This window comes from Lemur catta, chromosome 1, assembly GCF_020740605.2.
Source record: "Lemur catta isolate mLemCat1 chromosome 1, mLemCat1.pri, whole genome shotgun sequence".
NCBI classification, from domain to species: Eukaryota; Metazoa; Chordata; class Mammalia; order Primates; family Lemuridae; genus Lemur; species Lemur catta.
The window spans coordinates 113012102-113031334 of record NC_059128.1 but is presented as its reverse complement, the minus strand read 5'-3'; the positions used below and the strand labels follow the sequence as shown (position 1 = coordinate 113031334).

The window sequence follows — 19233 nt, the reverse complement described above, 5'->3', positions numbered from 1 at the left end:
GCGGAACCTGCTTTTCCTTCTGGAGGCACACGTATTCCCCAGCTGCTGATGGAGCAGCCTGACTTTGATGCACCCTACACCAGACAGTCCCCCAAACCCCAACTCACCCCAGGAGGCATGACTCTCTCATCTCTTCCATCCTACTGCAACATGTCCCTGCCCCTGTGTGAACAGGTGGCAATGGCCAAGTAGCTGGGCAGTGCCCATGTGCAAGAAGAGAGCAATTTTGCCCATTTACTCACTGTTTCTGTGAAGAGGATGGCATTCTGGAGTTCCCTACTCTGCCATGCTCACTGACATCACTTCTCTCAAGTCTTTCTTAAGCACCTCTGTGTTCCGAGGTCTGTGCTGGGGTTTGGGAGTACAGAGTTGAATGAGACAGACACGCTCCCCACCCTCATGGAGCTGTCAGTCTAACACCATCCTTGTGGACTAAAGACATATTTCTTGTCCTGACTTTATATTCTCTAACGCTAAAGGCTTTGGAGCTTTTGAAGTGTGTGTTTGAACTTGGGCTCCTGGGACCAGATATCCCCAATCACCCTGGCTATGAACTGAAGAGGCTTGCATCTTTTCCCTTGTGAAAGAGAGTTACTATATTTATTGGAATTTAGGTAACATTATTTCTCTGCTCCTAAAGTTACACCTGCTCATCTTGAGCACTTGAGAATTCACACTGGAGGAAAATGCTATGAATGTAACCAGTGTTTTCATGTCTTCCACACTCAATGTATCCTTAAAAGGCACAAAATAGTGCATACTGGGGAGAATCATTATGGATGCAATCGGTGTGGAGAGGTTTTCAGCACAAGCTCTGCCCTTACTGGGCACAATAGCATTCATCAGTGGGGAAACCTTATGAATGTCAGGATTGTGGGAAAGCCTTTAGGAAGTGCTCACCGCTGACATAGCATATGAGAACTCATACCGGAGAAAAACCCTACTCATGCAAGGAGTGTGGAAAATCCTTCATTGGTAGCTTGTCTCTTATAGTCCACAAGGGAATTCATAATGGAGAGAACCCCTATGAATGCAGTGACTATGGAAAAGCCTTTAATCATCTCTCCTGTGTTAAGAAACACATGAGAACTCACAGTGGAGGAAAACCCTATGAATGTAATCATTGTGGAACATCTTTCACTAGTAACTGTTACCATTCTGTGCACGATAGGTCAATGCAAATGCAATAACTTTGGGAAAGGCATTCTCTCATCCCTCAAACAAGAAATAACTCACACCACACGTATGGGTTATCTGTTCATGTGTCAAAACTCACTCCCTAAAACTTTGTGGCTTCAAACAACAAACATTTATTATCTCTCAATTTCTGTAGGTCAGGAATTTGGGAATGGCTTCGCTCTATAGTTATGCCTCAAGATCACTCATGAGGTTACAGTCAAGATGTCAGCCAGAGCTGTGGCCCTCTGAGGTCTTTAATGATGAAAGGTCCACTTGCAAGATGGCTTATTCCCATGCCTGGAAAGTTAATGTTGGCTGTTGTCAGGGGACTTGCATTTCCTCAGCATGTAGATGTATCCACAGGGCTGAGTTTCTTTATAATGTCGCAGAAGATTCCCCTCAAAGAAAATGATTCGAAAGAGCCAACACAGAAGGCACGAAATCATTTATGGCCCAGCCTCAGAAAGGGATCTTTTTACTTCTTCCATGTTGCATTTGTTACACACATGCACACACACACACCAATCCTGATACAATGTGGGAGAACACTACACAAGGTATGAATGCCAGGAGACAGACTGCTGGGAACCATCTGGTAAGATTGCCATGAAACCAGTGAAGAAAATCCTTTATCAGACACTCACCCTTCGAATCAGTATGAAGTAGCATTCAATAAGCCACAGGTTAACTCACTCTAGAGAGAAACCTAGGAGTGCAATCTATATATTAAAACCTTCCATTCAAAATCTTGCCTTGATGTGTGAAAAAAAAAAAACCCTATTGGAGAGAAGCCCAAGGAATTCAGTAGCTATAGGAAAACCTTCAATGATAGCTACAGGAAGTCAAGTGACAAGTGACACTTAGGCAACACCCTATAGGTGTCACCAAAATGAAAAACCTTTAAGACACCTTTGGGAAATCACACTACAGAGAAACACTCTCTGTATAAGAAATGTTGAGAATCCTACAACACAAGCATTTTCATTACTGAGCGCAAGACCATAGTGTTTGGTGAGATATAAAAGCCTTGAATGTTTTTTTCAATTTTTTAGGATGTGAGAGTTCATACTAGAGTGAAAGAATTGAATGCCCTCAATATTGGAAAGGCTCCCATTTTCTTCCACATTTCTTAGTAATGTAAGAACTCACACTGCAAAGCAACTTGTGAATATAATATTGTTGGAACAGTAACGTCAAACCTTGCTGCTAATTCACTGGTATGTTGAGATGGATTCACTTCCACTACAGCTTTCAGCTCATCATTCTCCACCTTGGTCTCAGGTTTCCCACGTGGCTCATTTTCAAGATTAAAATCACGAGGATGTAACTTTTCAAACCATTGAAGTACTGTGCACTCATTAGCCACATCTTTCTCAAGCACTTTGTTGATCTTTCGAGCTGTCTCTTCTGCATTGGTTCTACAACAGAACTCATATTTGAAAATAAGACAGATGTTTGACTTATCTATGGTTTCACAAAAAAATTGCATTTCACAAAATAAATTGAAAGATAATCACAAGCCAAACCATGCACTTGAAAGAATGAGGATGTACCTTCACAATAAAAATAAAACAAGAGGTGTCAAAGTGAAATGTCATAGATATCAACTGTCAAATTTAGTACTTAACACATTGACTGCCACACCAGAAAAAAATTTTTTTTCCTTGGGGCCACGGTGTTTTATTATGAAAATAGGATAAAAACTTTCAAAACAAATGATCCTTTCTCATTTAATGAAAAATTTGTTATTGTTTTGTGTGTGTGACTTATATGCAACTTGAAATATAGTTCTTGCAGCTCCCAAGGTGAAGAGACGTGTGAGTTACATATGCTTTACAAGGCCCCAGGCTCAAAACTAGCATGAGTTAAATACAACTCACATAGCAGTTCATGTGTTAAGAATATCGGACATGTTCATACTTAATAACCTACTAAGATTTTCAGCTACTTTGATCCATTTTCCAAAAGGCTAACAACAAAACACCTAGAGCATCCTTCTTGTTACTAATAATTGCAAAATATACCCTGAAAATGGCAGCGTTTCACCACCCTAAGTCCACAAACCAAAGTGGTTTCTTTCCCATGTGAACTGAGGGTAACAACCAATGATGCAGTACTTTCTGGTTTTTGCTTTTTAAAGACACTGCTTTATTTATTTAGACAGAGTCTTGCTCTGTCACCCCAGCTAGAGTGCAGTGGTGTGATCATAGCTCACTGCAACCTCCAACTCCTGGGTTCAATTGATCCTTCTCCCTCAGCCTCCCAAATAGCTGGGTCTACAGGCTTGCAACACCACATCTGACTAATTTTTCTATTTTTTGTAGAGATGGGGTCTCACTCTTGCTCAGGCTGGTCTCAAACTCTTGGCCTCGGCCTCCCAAAGTGCTAGGATTACAGGCGTGACCCACCTCAACCAGCCTTACTTAACTTATTTTGTATAGTCAGAAATGTGGAACCTTAGATGCCCACCATTGAAAAGAAGAAAAAAAGGCTGAATACAAACAAAGTCAACATCCAATTTAAGGAAATTATAAACAGAACAGCACAAGAAACCCTACTCAAGTAGACAGAAGGAAAAAATAAAGATCAAAAACAACAAAATTTAAAACAAAGATACAATAGATTTGCAAAGATGAAAGTCAATCTGAAAAAAAAATCAACAAACTTCTAACATGACTAAGGAAGAAGAAAAAAATGACCCAAAATAATATAAATGGAAATTTGGACATAACTTCAAAGATGAAAGCGGTGCCAAAAGATTATTTTGGACCTCAGGCCCCAAATTTGGAAAACGTAGACAAAAAGGACAAATTCCTAGAAAAACATAACTTGCCAAAACAGACTAAAGCCACAAGGTGGCGCTGAAACGTCACTGTTGGAACCTTCCAAGTCTGTATTGGAATTTGGACCATTAAGGGATTTATAGGGATGGCCCAAGGGTTAGGCATCTGGAATTTGCACCTGAGGCACCTTGCACCTTTGGATCCAGGGGCAGGAGGAGTGGAGGTGGAGACGCCTCTACCAGGAGGTTAGGGAGGATGCTGACGCCAATGATGTATAAATTGTTAACACTTAGGAATGCTATTCTATGTGCCCTACATGAAATAACTCAATCTGCACAATACCTCGAATAAGGTCACTATTCTATTTTATTAGTTTCCTATTGCTGTTCCACACAGTTAAAGACTTAAAACAATGCACATACTTATTATCTTGCAATTTCTGTCGACTGGATGCCTGTGGGAACAACTTAGCTTGGTGTCAGGGTCTCACAAGGCTGCAATTATGGTGTCACCCAGGCTGTGTTTTCATCTAGAGGAATCCACACGTGAAGAATCTACTTGCAAGCTTTTTTTTAATGCTGTTTTAATTAAAAGTGACTTTAATTTTACATGAAGTTAATAAAAGGAAAAAATCTGAATTTTAAATATATTTTATGAGATATAATTTCCCGAGAAGTCACTAAAATTCACAAAAGATGCTATTAGAAATATGAAAAGGTTGGTGTCATTATTTGAACTATTTGCTTCAAATTTAGCCAGTAAAGACTAACTTTCTCCTATCAAAAATGAGGTTGTTATTCTCTCACATTTTCTCTTTCATTTCTGAATTTTGGTTGTTACTTTGTATTTTTATCCCATGTTGTATAGGAAAGGGTTAAGTCAAAAGATCTGGGTTGTTCAAACTCTGCACATTCCCAAGAAGAGCCTATGTCCATGATTGGCCCTTCACCAGCTCCTGGGAATTTAAGCTCACAGAATTTCTGAGTAGTAAGAGTAGTCTGCACACCTAGGACCTTGGGTCACACTGTAGCAGCTGATATAGTTTATCACCCTGAGTACAGTGCAGTGGCATCATCACAGCTCACTGCAACCTCAAAGTCCTGGACTCAAGCGATCCTCCTGCCTCAACCTCCCCAGTAGCTAGGACTACAGGCACTTGCTACTTCGCCTGGCTAACTTTTCTATTTTTTGTAGAAACGGGATCTCACTCTTGCTCAGACTGGTCTCAAACTCCTGGCCTCGAGTGATCCTCCCACCTTGGCCTCCCAGAGTGCTGGGATTACAGGCGTGAGCCACCACACCCAGCCCTGCCCTACAGCTTATTAACAGCATCCATTCTTTAACTCAAAATAATCACTGTGCCCAAGTGGCATATTTTGATCCCCGGCATAGGCAAAGGCAGAAGAGAGGTGGCCTTAAGCTCCTGTGGTCTTATCCCAGGTCAGCTGGATGCAAAGGGGTATGGAGTGAAGCAAAGGCCATTAAAATGCAGGTTCCCAGGTGCTGCCATAAGTGCTCTCTGAAGGGAACTGAGAGGTGGGATTCTGACAAGCTGACACTCTGAGGCCCAAGGTCCAGGAGGAAATTCCAGGAACCCAGTGGCAGATACCCCCAACTCCAGGCCAGGGCCCCTCTGTTAAATGGCAGTCTGAAATATCCCTTTTGAGAAATCTTTCCATGGGAGTAAAACCTTTTCCATTTTGCAAGAGGCTTATATTGAATTTTGCAAACCCAGGGGGGCACAGTTGAGGCTGCCACCACTGCCAAGTAGCAGTGGCATCCACTTCTCAGAGAATGGGGAACTTGAAGGGCTTTGGGGGTGTAGGAAGACATTTTGGAGGGAGGGTGGAGAATCAGTGTAACCTCATTTAATCTTCACTGGGGTCATATGAAGGAAGGTCTTTCATCTTCAAGAATAGAAGGATAAAGTGAGAAATGTAGAAGATTATTGCAGGACAGGCTGCCACTTGGTTGACATTTCCCTGTACCTACACCTTTTGGGGGTCCTCTCTCAAGCTGATTCTAGGTTTGGCCATGTGACTTACTTCGGGCAATGGGACAGCATGTTGGAATAAAGCGAGGTTTTGGGGGTCCACTGGGATTTTTGGAATGAGCCCCTTAGTGGTTGGATCGTGGGGGTGTTTGGGGGTCTGTGGGCAAAGCAGTGACTTTCCAACTGGCATGGAAATAGTGCAATATTTAAATCACCAGTTTGGCTGCACAAATATACACCTGTGGGTCCTCAGCTCTGCCGGTAGCAATTATTGAACCTCCAGTTTCATGTGCTGAAGAATCCAGGGGTTTGTCCCTTCTCAAAACAGGTACCCACAATTTCCAGTAGGTTTCCGTTAACATAGCGCAACCCATAGCCACACACCCCCACACGCCACGGGTCTTTGCCTGGACACCACACACAAAAAAACAAGAGCATCCTCAGATAATTTAATTTAATCAGAATTTTAATATAAACAGGTAATTATCCCATATTTTACATGCAGAATAATTTCAATATTCCAAAAAAAAAAAAAAAGGCATATTCTGTACATGGTGCTACTTGGCTCTTGTAGGAAAACATTGGAAAAAATAATAATCGAACTTTTGGTGGGTTTTTGTGTTTCTGAGTTGTTTTCTGCAAAAGCTGTGGCACATTTGATCCTGCGCTGCTACCACGCAGGGCAGGGCCACCCAGGCACACAAAGGGGCAAAGAGCAACAACTTTGACCCAAAGTATAAACACTAAACAAGCCATTCCCGAATGTGTGCATAGATGCACACTCATTTTTTGGGGGGTGTGGGGACTATTCTTTCCTTCACAAATGGGACCAAGCGCCCCAGATCTGGTTTTTAACAAGGGTTTTCATGGCCCACACACAGATGAAAATTTTGTTGGAGGCTTGTTATGGACCTTGACTGCCTTTTGAGGTGACAGCTCAAAAAGCCACCATTGCCCTCTGTTTCTTGGGGCCCCCCTAAGGAAATATTCACCTTCACTCTCAGCCCCTGACAGTCCATCATATTCTTTTGTGTGCTCTAAGAAAATAAGTACCGATTTGTTCTTTTCATTTCCAACCCCAGTTCTGGTGTCAATCAATATTCTGAAGAATAATTCTGGAAGATTTTTCTGAAGTGACATCACTCTACGTGCACCATTTATATCAAATCAGCATTCCCTATTCCCCATCCCCAACAAAACCACAATTTCTAAAAAGCCCAAGATGTCAAGGACTCACCGGGTGGCATCCAAAGGACATTGAACCCCAAACTTCCACCCACCATGAAGTAGGAAAAAGATTGTTGTTGGGATGATGGGACCTGCATTGATTTCCCAAGATGATCAGCACAGGTCATGCCTTGATTGCATTCCTGCCCGCTGACTAGTGTTGTAGCAGGCTACAGATAAACACTTCCCCATCCGATAAGCATGTCTCATGGTCAACTGTCTGCCCTGGTGGGAGACAGTGGAAGATCTGTCCGTCAGTTGGCCACAAAGTCCACAGCGGTCACAGGAATGGACATGCAGACCCTTGCCTCAATCCCTGCATTTTCTCTCAATTTTTTTTTTTTCTCAGCCTATATCCAGAGAACCAGCAGTCCTTCCCCCAACTAGCCTCAAATTTCAGAACAGCACCTAGGACAGCTCCCAGGACACGAACATTTCCGGACATCTTTTGTTATCATTGATTAGGGAGAAAGGGATGCACTTGCTATTCTATTCCTGGAGGAGGAAACTACTGCATGGCTTTTACCATGTTAACAAAATGGATTTTTAATAATAATAGTGAGAGACACATCTTCAAACACAAACAACAAAAAAGTGTCACCCTAAGCTGGTTTTGTTGCATTTTTTTATAACCCATCGCTACAAACTTCCAGGACAACCATGACTTCCTAGGACCAAAGTTCTACCGTTACAAAGTCAACATTTTCTAATGCCAAGGAAGGTTTGTGACCCCATGGCTGCTTGCTCGTTTCACGGTGGCAGTAGAGACAGTTAAATAAAATTGGTGAAACTCATTTGCACAGGGTGGGCACAGCACTCTGCCCCTCTCTCCAGGGAAGGTGGAGAAGGATGAGTCTGCAAGGGCAGTGCCTAAAAATACAGCAAGAGCAGCAAGGTTTGGCAAGGATGACAACAGCCCTTGCCGTCCCTGCCTAGACGTTCACATGGGTTCTCAAAGTTGCACAAGGTCAAACAGTCTTAGCTTGAGGTCAACCAAACCCCAACACTGGGGGCCAAGGTTTTGTGGCTGAAAAAAGCATTCAGCACATTAGTGGGTTTTGGATTGGGATTTCCCCAAATGCCCCCCCGTTCCCACTTGGAGGATAAAAGGAGACATTGCATTAGGTGCCTGTGTGTGACATGCCCATGAACACAATCCATTCAGCCCCCAAAGAGCATCATTGGCCTGAAAAGAGTGGGAACAGACCATCGGAGAGCCCAGGGCACCTACGTGCTCACTTCAGGGGGATTCAGTGGGACAAGTGGGAAAGCTGGCTTTGCACCAAAGCCTGCCTTCGCCCCAGCCGTAGATGAGACACACACCCCTCATGAAAGCAAAGTAGACCACGCATATATCAGATACAACACGATGGCCTGAAATGTGGTTTATGTTTGGGGAATGTGCTATTAACAGATGGAGGTTTTAAATAAAAAAAAAAAAAAAAACCAAAAAGGAAGATTAAATTCAGAGAAGAATATTAACAGCCAGGAAAAAAAAAAAAAGGATCTATGCCCAGGTGAAGGCCACACCTTCTCCATCCCGACTCCCTCCCTCAAAATTCTTACTGGTCTCCGGCATTCGGAATCAGCTGATACACATTTTCCCTGATTCGGACCAGATCCAGGTGGAATTCTGAAGTCTCCAAGATGTCTATTATTGAACCATATCCTAACAATACACTGAGGTAGACTGTGCTGAAAAAAAATATTACCCCATATTCACCTGTTTATTTTTCTTTGATAAAAATGTACATGCGCTCCATTTTTTACGAGAGTGATTTTGAGTGATTTTATATATTAAAATAAATACTTTTCCCCCTAATAATAAGAAAACCTTTCTGAATTAGAAAAATGTGAAAATTGTTGCTAGTGTAGTCTACAACCACTACAAATTTACTAGGAAAAGAACAAAAAATACCTAGAGCTACGTGTTTTGTGGTGGTTTTTTTTTTTTTCTAAATTGACGTACAGACCTTCCTATTTACAAAATAAATTTGGCAAAAAATAATTTCTGTACTCTTGCTCCTTGTACGCAATCACGGAGGCTCCCCAGCAATATGTGACAGGTAATTTCTCAAATCATATAAATAAGATAGCAATAGACAATTGGGATTTGTGTCTACCTGTGTTCTTAATCAAGAATTGAGAGGACTCGGAGGTTGCCGTCATGTCTCTATCCCGTTCTTAAGTCCACAACTCTTAAGAAGGAAGCAATCAAAAACTTGTGAGAAAATGCATTCAGGAATAACCCGTGGGTGATGGTTTTGATTGAACCAAAGTGATGAGTTCACCGTGTTCTTTATTTGAGCAGCTGTGGTTGTTTTTTTGGCCAAAGAGAAGAAATCTCGGGTTCACGCCCATTTGGAAGTTCTCGGTAGAGTGAAGGTCTTGAATGGTTTCTCCTCTGGACTCGACTCTCTGAGGGGTGGCAACATCGTCATCACCTGAGAGTTCCGCTCAGGCACCACACCTGGCCCGGCTGAGGTCGCCGGGCCCAGAGCAGCTTCTGGGAGTTCAGTACTGAAGACAGTCAGAGGCCCCAAGGGCGGAGGAGACCAGGAGGTATTCTCAGCACCTCTCCCTTTTATATTGCTTAAATGTTCTCACAGTCCATCCGTGCTGTCGCTCTTTGGGATCTGATTTTGTTGTGTTTGCGCAGTGACTGTAGGACGTCTTTGCCTGGGAGAAGAAATGCCACCCGAGGTACACACACAAAACCAGAGGATGAACACAGGTGTTCTGGAAGGCGGGCTCAGCTCTAGGTAGCTCCCAGCTTATCTGAACAGCAGACCTTGCAATCCGAACCAGAACATCCGTAAAACCCAGTCTCTCATATGCTCAGTGCGGCCTCGCACTGTCCAAAAGGGTTAGCAGCTAATGTGGCTTAATTCCCAGAAAATGGATGCCTTTAAGACCAAACAAAGAGGCCAGCTGGGGCCTTGATCCTTCCTTCTCCCCAGCACAGGTGGACCAACTCACGACCACTCCTCTCTCCCCAGCGGGGCATAAAGTCAATAACTTATGAAGCTTATGCCAGAGATTTTTTGTTTAAAACTTAAATGTGTTACAAATATATTCTCAAAACTCATTTTTTTTCCTTTTCCTTTTTTGCATTTTTTAAAAAATGTCCTGGCTTTGTTTGGTCTTGAAAAGATCCACAATCACTCCAAACTAAATGTTCCTCCCTTGGCTCCCAGAAAACATTGTTTTTTTCTTTTTTCACCAACATGAAGGGAGGGGACACACCTGAGGGTAGACTTCTGATGCAAGAAGAACCTGTTGAGGGCACAGTCTCCCCATAGATAAGAAGGAAGGAGAGAGAGGGACCTGAGTTTGTGCGCACAGAACCTTCATAATCCAGTTCCCATCGCGTCAATCCAGCAGGAACACTTTGCGCGCGCACACACACCAGCCGTGTCTCACCTGGACACACACACACACACGTGCGTTACACAAGTGAGCACACGCCGAGACTGCAGGCCCTTTATCCAAAGTATGAAAGCAGCAGCTATTGGTCAATTTGAGGAACTGACTTTGTAAAGAAGAAGAAAAAAAAATCCTTCGGCCTGGATGAGGACAAAAAACAAACAAACAAACAACAACAACAAAAAAACCTTCTTGAAGCCCACCCTGCAAAGCTTGGAATTTTTCCTGGAACCAGGATTGTGCTGTTTTTGTTTCTGTTTTTGTTTTTTCCTTTCAAACCTTTGTTCCACAAACAAGAAGTTTTATCTTTTATACCATAGCTCAGACACTAGCAAAAAAAATCTTTGTAAAAACAAGTGCTTTCTTTAGATCTACTGGAAAAAGAAAAGAAAAAAGAGACAGAAGACATCCTGGTTTCAAACTGTCCTTGCCCAAAGGGCAGCAGCCGTGGAAACCGTGCCCCCTCTGGGTTCACAGTTAAATCCTCTGACCAGTCAAACTGGCAACCAGACAAGGGTGTCTTGGAGTCCTAAGAGGAGCAGAAGTGGGTAGGAACCATCTCTGAGCTCCGTTTGACTTCGTGGTAGAGTCGTGAGAAACCTGAGTTTTCCGGAGGCGTTCAAACCAGAGGAAAGTGACAATGAGAACCCCATCCCCACCCGGGAGGCACTGTTAGGAGGGATTGGACCGAGGCAGGGTCAGAATCCGCCCGTTCTTCTTGCCCCCGTTCATGTGGGTGTAGGGGATGTGCTCCTCATAGTTCCGTTTGAGGCCCAGCGAGGACCCTCCATCCCGGCCCCCCGCCTCCTCCCTCTGACAGTGTGAGGACCGGTCCAGGGGTACGCTTTCCATGTCCTCAAACTCCATCTCCAGTTCCTCGCTCTCAGGAGCCTTGTTCTCCTCGCTGTGAAAGAAGGAAACTTCTGGGAAGCTGGGGTGCAGGTCGTCCTTGAGCAGGTTGACGATCTCCAGGAAGGTCGGCCGCATCTTGGGGTTGAACTGCCAACACATGCGCATCAAGTCGGTGCTGGGGGACAGAAGGACACGTCGGCGATGAGTCTGGGCACCCAGCCGAGCAGCCGCCCTGTCCTCCCCACACCCCCAGACGACAGGCGCACCCGTGCATGGGCAACGGTCAAAGCAGAAATTGCGATTCTAGGGGTGCCGGAAGCTGGTTTTGGAAAGGGCTGTCTCTTCCCAAATCTAAGTCAAGAAGGGCTCCTTCTGCACAGCACTGAGTGTGGTTTATCATTTTAGACGCCTCTGATATCCCCCGCGATTTGGTGCATTTTGTAAAGTTTCATTCCCACCCTGGGGTTCTTTGCAAAGGCTTCCCTATGCCCCCCACTCCTGGCAATTTTTCTAGATCTAAGGCTCTTCAGGGTTGAGATTTGTGGGATCTGGTGGGTGCAGTGGTGTGGATTGAATTTTGGGAGCCAGTTCCGAATGGCCATCCCATATGCAGGTCCCGCCCACACTTACTGGACAATGGTGGAAGGGGCCTTAGTCATGGGACGAGTCCCTGCCTGGTGGGCCACATGGTATCTGCCTGAAGGGGACACGCTGGTGTCTAGCAACACACAGGACCCCAGCCCTGCATGCATCCCCCAGGCTGTCCCAGAACCTCCCGGGGACCACCTTACTCAGCCAAAAACATTCAGAACAGAAGCTGAGGGCTTGTGTTTTCAATTGTACCTCTTTCCTTCTCCTCTGTAACTTTTTCTAGGGCAGGAGTTGGGAAACTCCAGCCCTCAGACCAAATCTAGCCCCCTGAGTGTCTTTATAAATAAAGTTTTATCGGCACATGGCCACACCCATTCATTTATGTAATGTATGTGGTTGCCTTTGAGTTGAGTAGCTTTGATGGAAAGCCACATGGCCCACAAAGCTGAAATCATTTACAATTATTTTTGCTGTAAATATTCTCTTTACAGAAAAAGGTTTTCATCTCATGCCCTAGCACCTACTTAATCTCCCTGGTCCTGGAACTACAGCCAGGTGATAAATGGTGTGGCCAAGAAAGGAGCTTCAGGAGGCAATGGTTAGAAATAGTTTGCTCAGAGTTTCCAAATAACTCTGCTTCATACTTTTTGCTCATAAAAGATTTCTTCGTACTAGGTTTTCTAAATTGATGTCTTATTCTTTGGGAGATAAAACATTACAGTGTCCTCCCTCTGTGAATTTTCAGGACAGCAAATATTTTTCTTAATAAACACTGAAAAAGGACTTTATATGTAATAAATGTTCACTGTAGAGAGTTAGAAAGCACCCCAAAATATAGAGAAAATACACCTCACATACAACTGTCCTTCAGCTGTAACTTCTGTTCTTTTCTTTCTGGACACATTTGGAAATATAGTAGATACAGACTTTTCCCACTTAATATTTTAACATAAGCTTATCCGCCAAGTTATAAAATAGTTTCATAAGCACCATTTGAAATGTCAATTGCTACATCATATTCATTTATCAATTTACTTAGCAATTCTCATATGTTGGATATTTAGATCATTTCAATTGTTTTTTTTTTTAATAACTTTAAATAACATTGCTCTGAGTAGCAGGTACAATAAGGTGGTAAGAATGATCTGAATGGTTATCTTGCCATGCCACTGCTAGCTCTACTTATTAAAACTCTCTTTATTTTTTTGTTCTTTTTTTTTTTTTTTGCTAATTTGGGAAGATAACACTCTCCTTTATTTACCCTACATTTATTATGTATTGGATCATTAGTGAGGCTAGACAATTTTCCAAATGTTTAACGGCAGTGTGTATGTGTTGTTCATTTGATTCTATAATAAAAATTTAAAGCAAAAATATTCGGGGAGTAGGAGACATGTAATACACGCACCTGACAAAATTTTAAGTGTATGAAAGAATAAACAGTTAAACGTAGGTCTCTCTCCTACCCCAAGTCCCCAGTTCTCTTCTCCCAGGTTTCTTGTACACCTTCCAAAGATATGACATGCAATACAAGCACACATGTAAAGATATGATTTGCAAACACAAGCAGCCATTTAAGAAGCATGATGTGCAAACGTAAGTTCATGCAAAGACATGATATGCAAACACAAGTGTGCGTGCAATGATGCAATATGCAAATGCAAGCGTGCATGTCTGTAAAGATATGCTATGCACACACAAACACACATGTAGGCATATGGCATGCAAATGCAAGTGTGCACATAGACAAAGGAAAGGCAAACCCTAGCATGTGAGCAAAGGGCAACGCCTTCTGAATGAACAACTCACACACTGCACACCCTTTCTACACTTACACTCTATCTGGGCAGTTTTCGGGTTGATCCAGATATCCCCCATCCATGACGAATTTTAACACCTGTTCATTAGACAGGCCTTGGTAAGGCTGCTCTGCCAAGCTGGTGATTTCCCAAAGGACCACGCCAAAGGACCTGCCAATGACAATTGTAAGTAGTAACAAAGAAGTCACGAACACACAGACACACACACATATACACACACACACATGCACACACATACCCCTTCTTGGTTTGCTAGAACCTGGCTTTTCAGTTAATAAAACAATTCACACTGCAATTCTTAAATCCCTCTAAGATTGGTCTCCATCGAAATGTAAGGATAGCCGTGCAAGGGTCCTGAGGCAGGACATCATCTTCATTTCCTTGTTAAAGAGCCCAGGAGGAAGGCAGGCTTTCTTTGCTCGCTCTTGCCGGTCACACTAGCGGGGTCACCTGGAATTTAAGCCAGCATCTGTCCACCAATCCATGCACAACTAACTCACCACATGTCGGAAGAAGTGGTAAAGACCCCATCCTTCAGGGACTCTGGTGCCATCCACCGTACGGGGAGCAGGCCCTTGCCCCCTTTCCGGTAGTAATCCGTTTCGTAGATGTCTCTGGTCATTCCAAAGTCTGACAACAAACAGTTCACATGCATTTAACCTTCAGCCTGTGGCCCTGCTGTCTGCCATCTTGACCTCCCTGCCCCTCGCAGAGCCCTTAGAGGTGCTCACCTGCCCCACATGTGTGCTCACCTGCCCCAGGTATGTTCTCACCTGCCCCAGGTGTGTGTGTTCACCTGCCCCATGTGTGTGTATGTGCTCTCCTGCCCCAGGTGTGCGCTCATCTGGGTGGTGGCTGAACCCAGTAAGATGGATTCTGAGGGTATTCACAGGGAGGTAAAGGGAGAGGATGGGCCACAATTTAAAGGAAGGGGGATAAGAGGCACCAAGTGACAATGAAGGGCCATTCTGGCCCACACCTTGGCAATCCTGGTCTCAGCAGTGCTTCCTTCCCACCTGTACCCTCACAGGCATCCCAAACTGAACTTTTGCCTTTCTCCAGCCAGCCTGCTGTTACCCCCCAGATATGGACCCCACCCACGCAGCTGCCCCACTGGAAACCCAAAGTCGGGTTGGACCACCCCCCTTTCCTCACACCCTAAGGTACCCACTCTCCCTCCACATCTCTCTGCAATCTGTCTACTCCTCCCCAAGGCCCACTCCCTTCTCTCACTGGTAGAACCCTCCCTACCTTGATGCTGATAGCCCACTGTCCCCACGTCACTTCCTGCTTCCTACTGCTAATGTAAGATGTTGTCAGGATGACTTACTATGATGTGCAAGGCCCTTCTGGGTCTGGGTCCCGCCTCTCTCCTTAACCTACATCTTATACTGCTCTGGTCCTTTCTATGTTCAGTTTACTCACACCACGTCAGCCATCCTTCCAGCCTCAGGGCCTTTGCATGTGCTGTCCCCGCCCCCGGCATGCTCTCACTCAGGCCATTTTGACAGTCTTGGCAAAAATGTTACCTCCTTGCTGAGAGAAACCTCTCCTGAGCTGCCCCCTGCCCCCTGGCATCTCTCTATCATGGAACTCTATTTCTTTCCTTCAGTACTCTTTGCCCAGACTTCATTATCTTGCTTGCATAAGTATTAACTATTTGATTGTTTATGCAGAGTAGCACTGTCTGGTGGAACTTTCCCTGACGGTGGACATGGTCTATATCCACACTGTCCAATACGGTCAGTAGCCACGAGACTCAGGTGGTTACTGAATGCCCGCAATGCGGCTGGTGCAACTGATGGACTGAAGTTTTACTTTCACTTAATTTAAATTAATTTAAATATAAATGGCCACAGGTGACCATAAGGTGCTGGACAGTGCAGATAAAGACAGCAAGCTACACTCAGGTGCAGAAAAATCGTGGCGTTTGATTCATGGAGGCATTCTAGCATCTACTGCAGTGGCTAAGCACAGACAAGGCAACATGCCTACGTTTTAAACAAGTGAATGGGTGGGTGAGTTTATCATCAAATGCAATTAAATTACAGTTGGAGGATCATCATCCAAAATCCTGCCCCTTGAGGCTGTAAGAGATTTAGCAACTCATTATAGAAAACCTCTTTCTGAAATCAAATTGGAACTGGGTCATACGTTTCAAAGCAGAAAGCCAGACAAACCTCCGATTTTGACAGTGAAATCGTGAGCGACCATGCAGTTTCTAGCTGCGAGGTCCCGGTGCACAAACTTCTTGGCATTCAGGTAGGCCATCCCGTCAGCGATCTCTGCCGCCATCTGAATCATCTCTTGCAGGGTAGGGGGAGGGCGACCCGGGTTATTCTGAAGTGGAAACATGGGGTCGTGTTCAGCTGCGCTGGTACCCTCGGCTGGGAAGCCCGTGTCCCGCCGGGTACCTAGAGGCAGCTCACCTCAGCCTCCGGCCGCAGAGATCGGAGGTAGCTCTTCAGGTCCCCGTGAGCCATCAGCTCCATCACCACCAGCGTCGGCTGGCCCTTGGACACCACCCCCAGGAGGCGGACCTGCAGAGCCAACATGAAGGTTCTTGGGTGAGGGTCCGTGGGACCATTCCGACTCACAGAGCTCTCCCTGTCTGGTTGTCTTTGTCACTCAGCACCCTGTGCCTGGCTGGAGCATGCTCAGCCCTAGTCTGGGAGAGCAAACAGACCTTCCCACAGACAGCAACACGCCAGGGCAAAACCGGGCCCCCTTAATGTTCCTGAGCACACAGTGCATCTTCCTACCCCCAGGCCTTTGCATTAGATGTTCCCGCTGCCTGATTCTCTGTTCCCTCCTGTGTCCTTCACATCCTTTATAAGATTTTGCTCACATACACCCGTCAATCCTCCTCTCCTCTACTTTATTCACCTATCCACAGCATTTTCTCCTAACGTATAAAGTAATCAATACATCGGGTTTGGTGTCTGTCTCCATCTGCTGTGTTGGAAACTCCATGAGGGCAGGAATCTGCAGCATCGCAGGGAAAAGGAGCAGGGCTTTAGGTGCCCTATAAACTTGCGTGGCAAGAATGAAAGTATGTGAAGGCCCAAAGAGAAATGAAGAGACCCTTGTTGGAGCAGAGAGGCAGGAAGCGTTTGTGCTAGCGTCAAGGAGGTGGGCAGGAATGAGGGCAGGTGGGATGGGGCATATCTCTGTGTGGCTCAGGGTTACAAAAAAGCCAGGAAGAGGGAAGAGAGGGAAGAGTCTGGAAAGCAATGGAAAATTTCAGAAAGCAATGGAAGATTCTGGAAAGCAGTGGGACACCCATAGAGTCTGGTCCCAGGTGAAATGGGAGAGGATGGGATTGGAGAAGGGAGTGATTCCCCGCCCCCATCTTTAGGATGGGAGGCTTCGTGGAGTGGGGGATGGGCAGGGCTCTGCATCCCGTGTGCAGTGGGAGCCGGCGGGGCCGAGGAAGGGGCCTCATCGCCGCCGGACTTACCACATGATGGCAGGTGAAACCCTTCATAACCGAAGCCTCGTTGAGGAACTCGATCCGCTCCCGGAGACTGGCCGACTCATTGACAGTCTTCACCGCCACCCGGGTCTCTGCCTCGCCCTTGACGATGTCCCTGGCGTTGCCCTCATACACCATGCCGAAGGAGCCCTGCCCCAGCTCCCGGAGGAGGGTGATCTTCTCTCGAGGCACCTCCCACTCGTCCGGCACGTACACAGAACATGGAAACACTACCTTTCACTTATCTACACAGCATTCTCGGCCGGTCCTTTGGGGGTCCCCAGACACCTCCCACCCAAGTGCTCTCCAGAATACCCCAACCCCCCAAAACATTCATTAAGTGGCTTCTGTGATGCAGGACCTGTGCCGGGCACTGGGCGTGTGGCAGAGAACAGGACAGGTGTCTGTCTGCCCCCATGGAGAAGATGGCAGAGGCTTGGGAAGGGGTCCCAGACCAGCTGGAGGAGCCCATTCAAGCAGGTGCCAGATAGCAGGTGTCCGACTCTGCACAGTAATGAGGGCGGGGGGCAGGTTTCTGCAGCAAGGGCGGGTCAGCGAGCTCACATGAACAAGATGGCTTTCCCGGGCCCCCCTGGGGTAGCAACCCTCTACTCTCACTTGTGGATGATGGCAAAAGAAACCCAACAGCACAGTTCTGGCCACCCACGGGGAAGAAGATGGTACTCACCATCACTGGCACTGAGGTACTCAGGGTTTGAAGATGCGTACAGCGGTCCCAGCGGCCCATCTGGCTGCCTGGAGGAGAAAAAGTGAGGCTTCAAATTTTCATGGGACTCTGCAGGTCTCTAGAAAGACGTTTTAAAACAAGGCTCCCCAAGGCAAAGGACAGCCTTTCCCAGTAGCATCCACATAAACTCAGATGCAGTCTAGGGCGGGGATAGGGGACCCTTATGTTTTGCATGGACATGGGTCAGATGGCTACTTAAATGCATCAACACGGGAACACTCCCCACTCCCTGGGTGGCTTTTATTATAATTTATGATTGTCCATGTAACACCTAAAAGCTACTAACCCCAGTGCCATTCTGGAGCTGGCAAGAAACAACGTTAAATTTTCAGAAAATTTGCTAACTGGTTTCTGAATACAACCATCAGTATAAATTAAATGATAGAGGCTTACGATGAACTAAAAGTAAAGGCAATAAATGTTCAAAACTCATCACTAACTAATGTTCATACTGCATTTTACTATGATCAAGGTGCTTGAGGTTATTTACGGGATCTTGTTTATTTGCAACATTGTATCATAGGGTAGAAACAGGATACAATGTGAGCTATTCTGTCTATCTTGCCAGCTCAGTACTCAGGGACATCACATCTAACAGCCTGAAATTGGCTAAGGCAGGAATATTTACACCACAGGCATCGGCCAACACTACGTAGCAGGACTGGATTTATTATTCTATTGTTTGTCCAGGCTTGAGAAAGTGATGAGAAACATGTTTAATCATGCAGATTTAACTTCAAAGTGTGTCATGTGTGCAGTGAAGCCATTGCAAATGGCAAAAAAAAAAAAAAAAAAAAAAGAAAATTTTCTTCTGGTATTTAAAAATTATTATCTGATTCAGCAAAGAAAAGTCACTCACATCATTGATGAATCTTATATCATTTTTACCTTATATCTGCAACATAAATGTAAAAAACCAATCAACATTCACATTGGAGCTATACTCGTTCGTTACTTGTGTCCATGGGTTGGTTATGGATATAAAGGTTTAGAGGCAAAGAAAATCAACTGGCTAGAGTGCATTTACAATGAAGAAGACTGTATATTGTATTAGGGTTATTACCTGTAAATTGCACATTACACATCCCATGTCAGTAAAATTTATAATAAACTCAAATATACCTACCCCTGTATCTAGG

General features: G+C 45.0%; 1 protein-coding gene across 4 annotated transcripts in view; it reads right to left on the bottom strand.

Annotated features, from left to right (window-relative positions):
- Positions 1-6403: 6403 nt before the first annotated feature.
- Positions 6404-19233, bottom strand: part of INSR (insulin receptor) — a 119448-nt gene continuing 106618 nt past the window's right edge. For all 4 annotated transcript variants that reach the window (XM_045548421.1, XM_045548431.1, XM_045548440.1 and 1 more), the window contains 7 exons: positions 18035-18102; positions 17332-17576; positions 16301-16411; positions 16052-16211; positions 14372-14501; positions 13887-14021; positions 6404-11635 (listed from right to left, as the gene is read on the bottom strand). In XM_045548421.1, coding sequence (XP_045404377.1) covers positions 11281-11635; positions 13887-14021; positions 14372-14501; positions 16052-16211; positions 16301-16411; positions 17332-17576; positions 18035-18102 — 1204 coding nt within the window. In that variant the 3' untranslated portion in view covers positions 6404-11280. The remainder of the gene's footprint in view (positions 11636-13886; positions 14022-14371; positions 14502-16051; positions 16212-16300; positions 16412-17331; positions 17577-18034; positions 18103-19233) is intronic.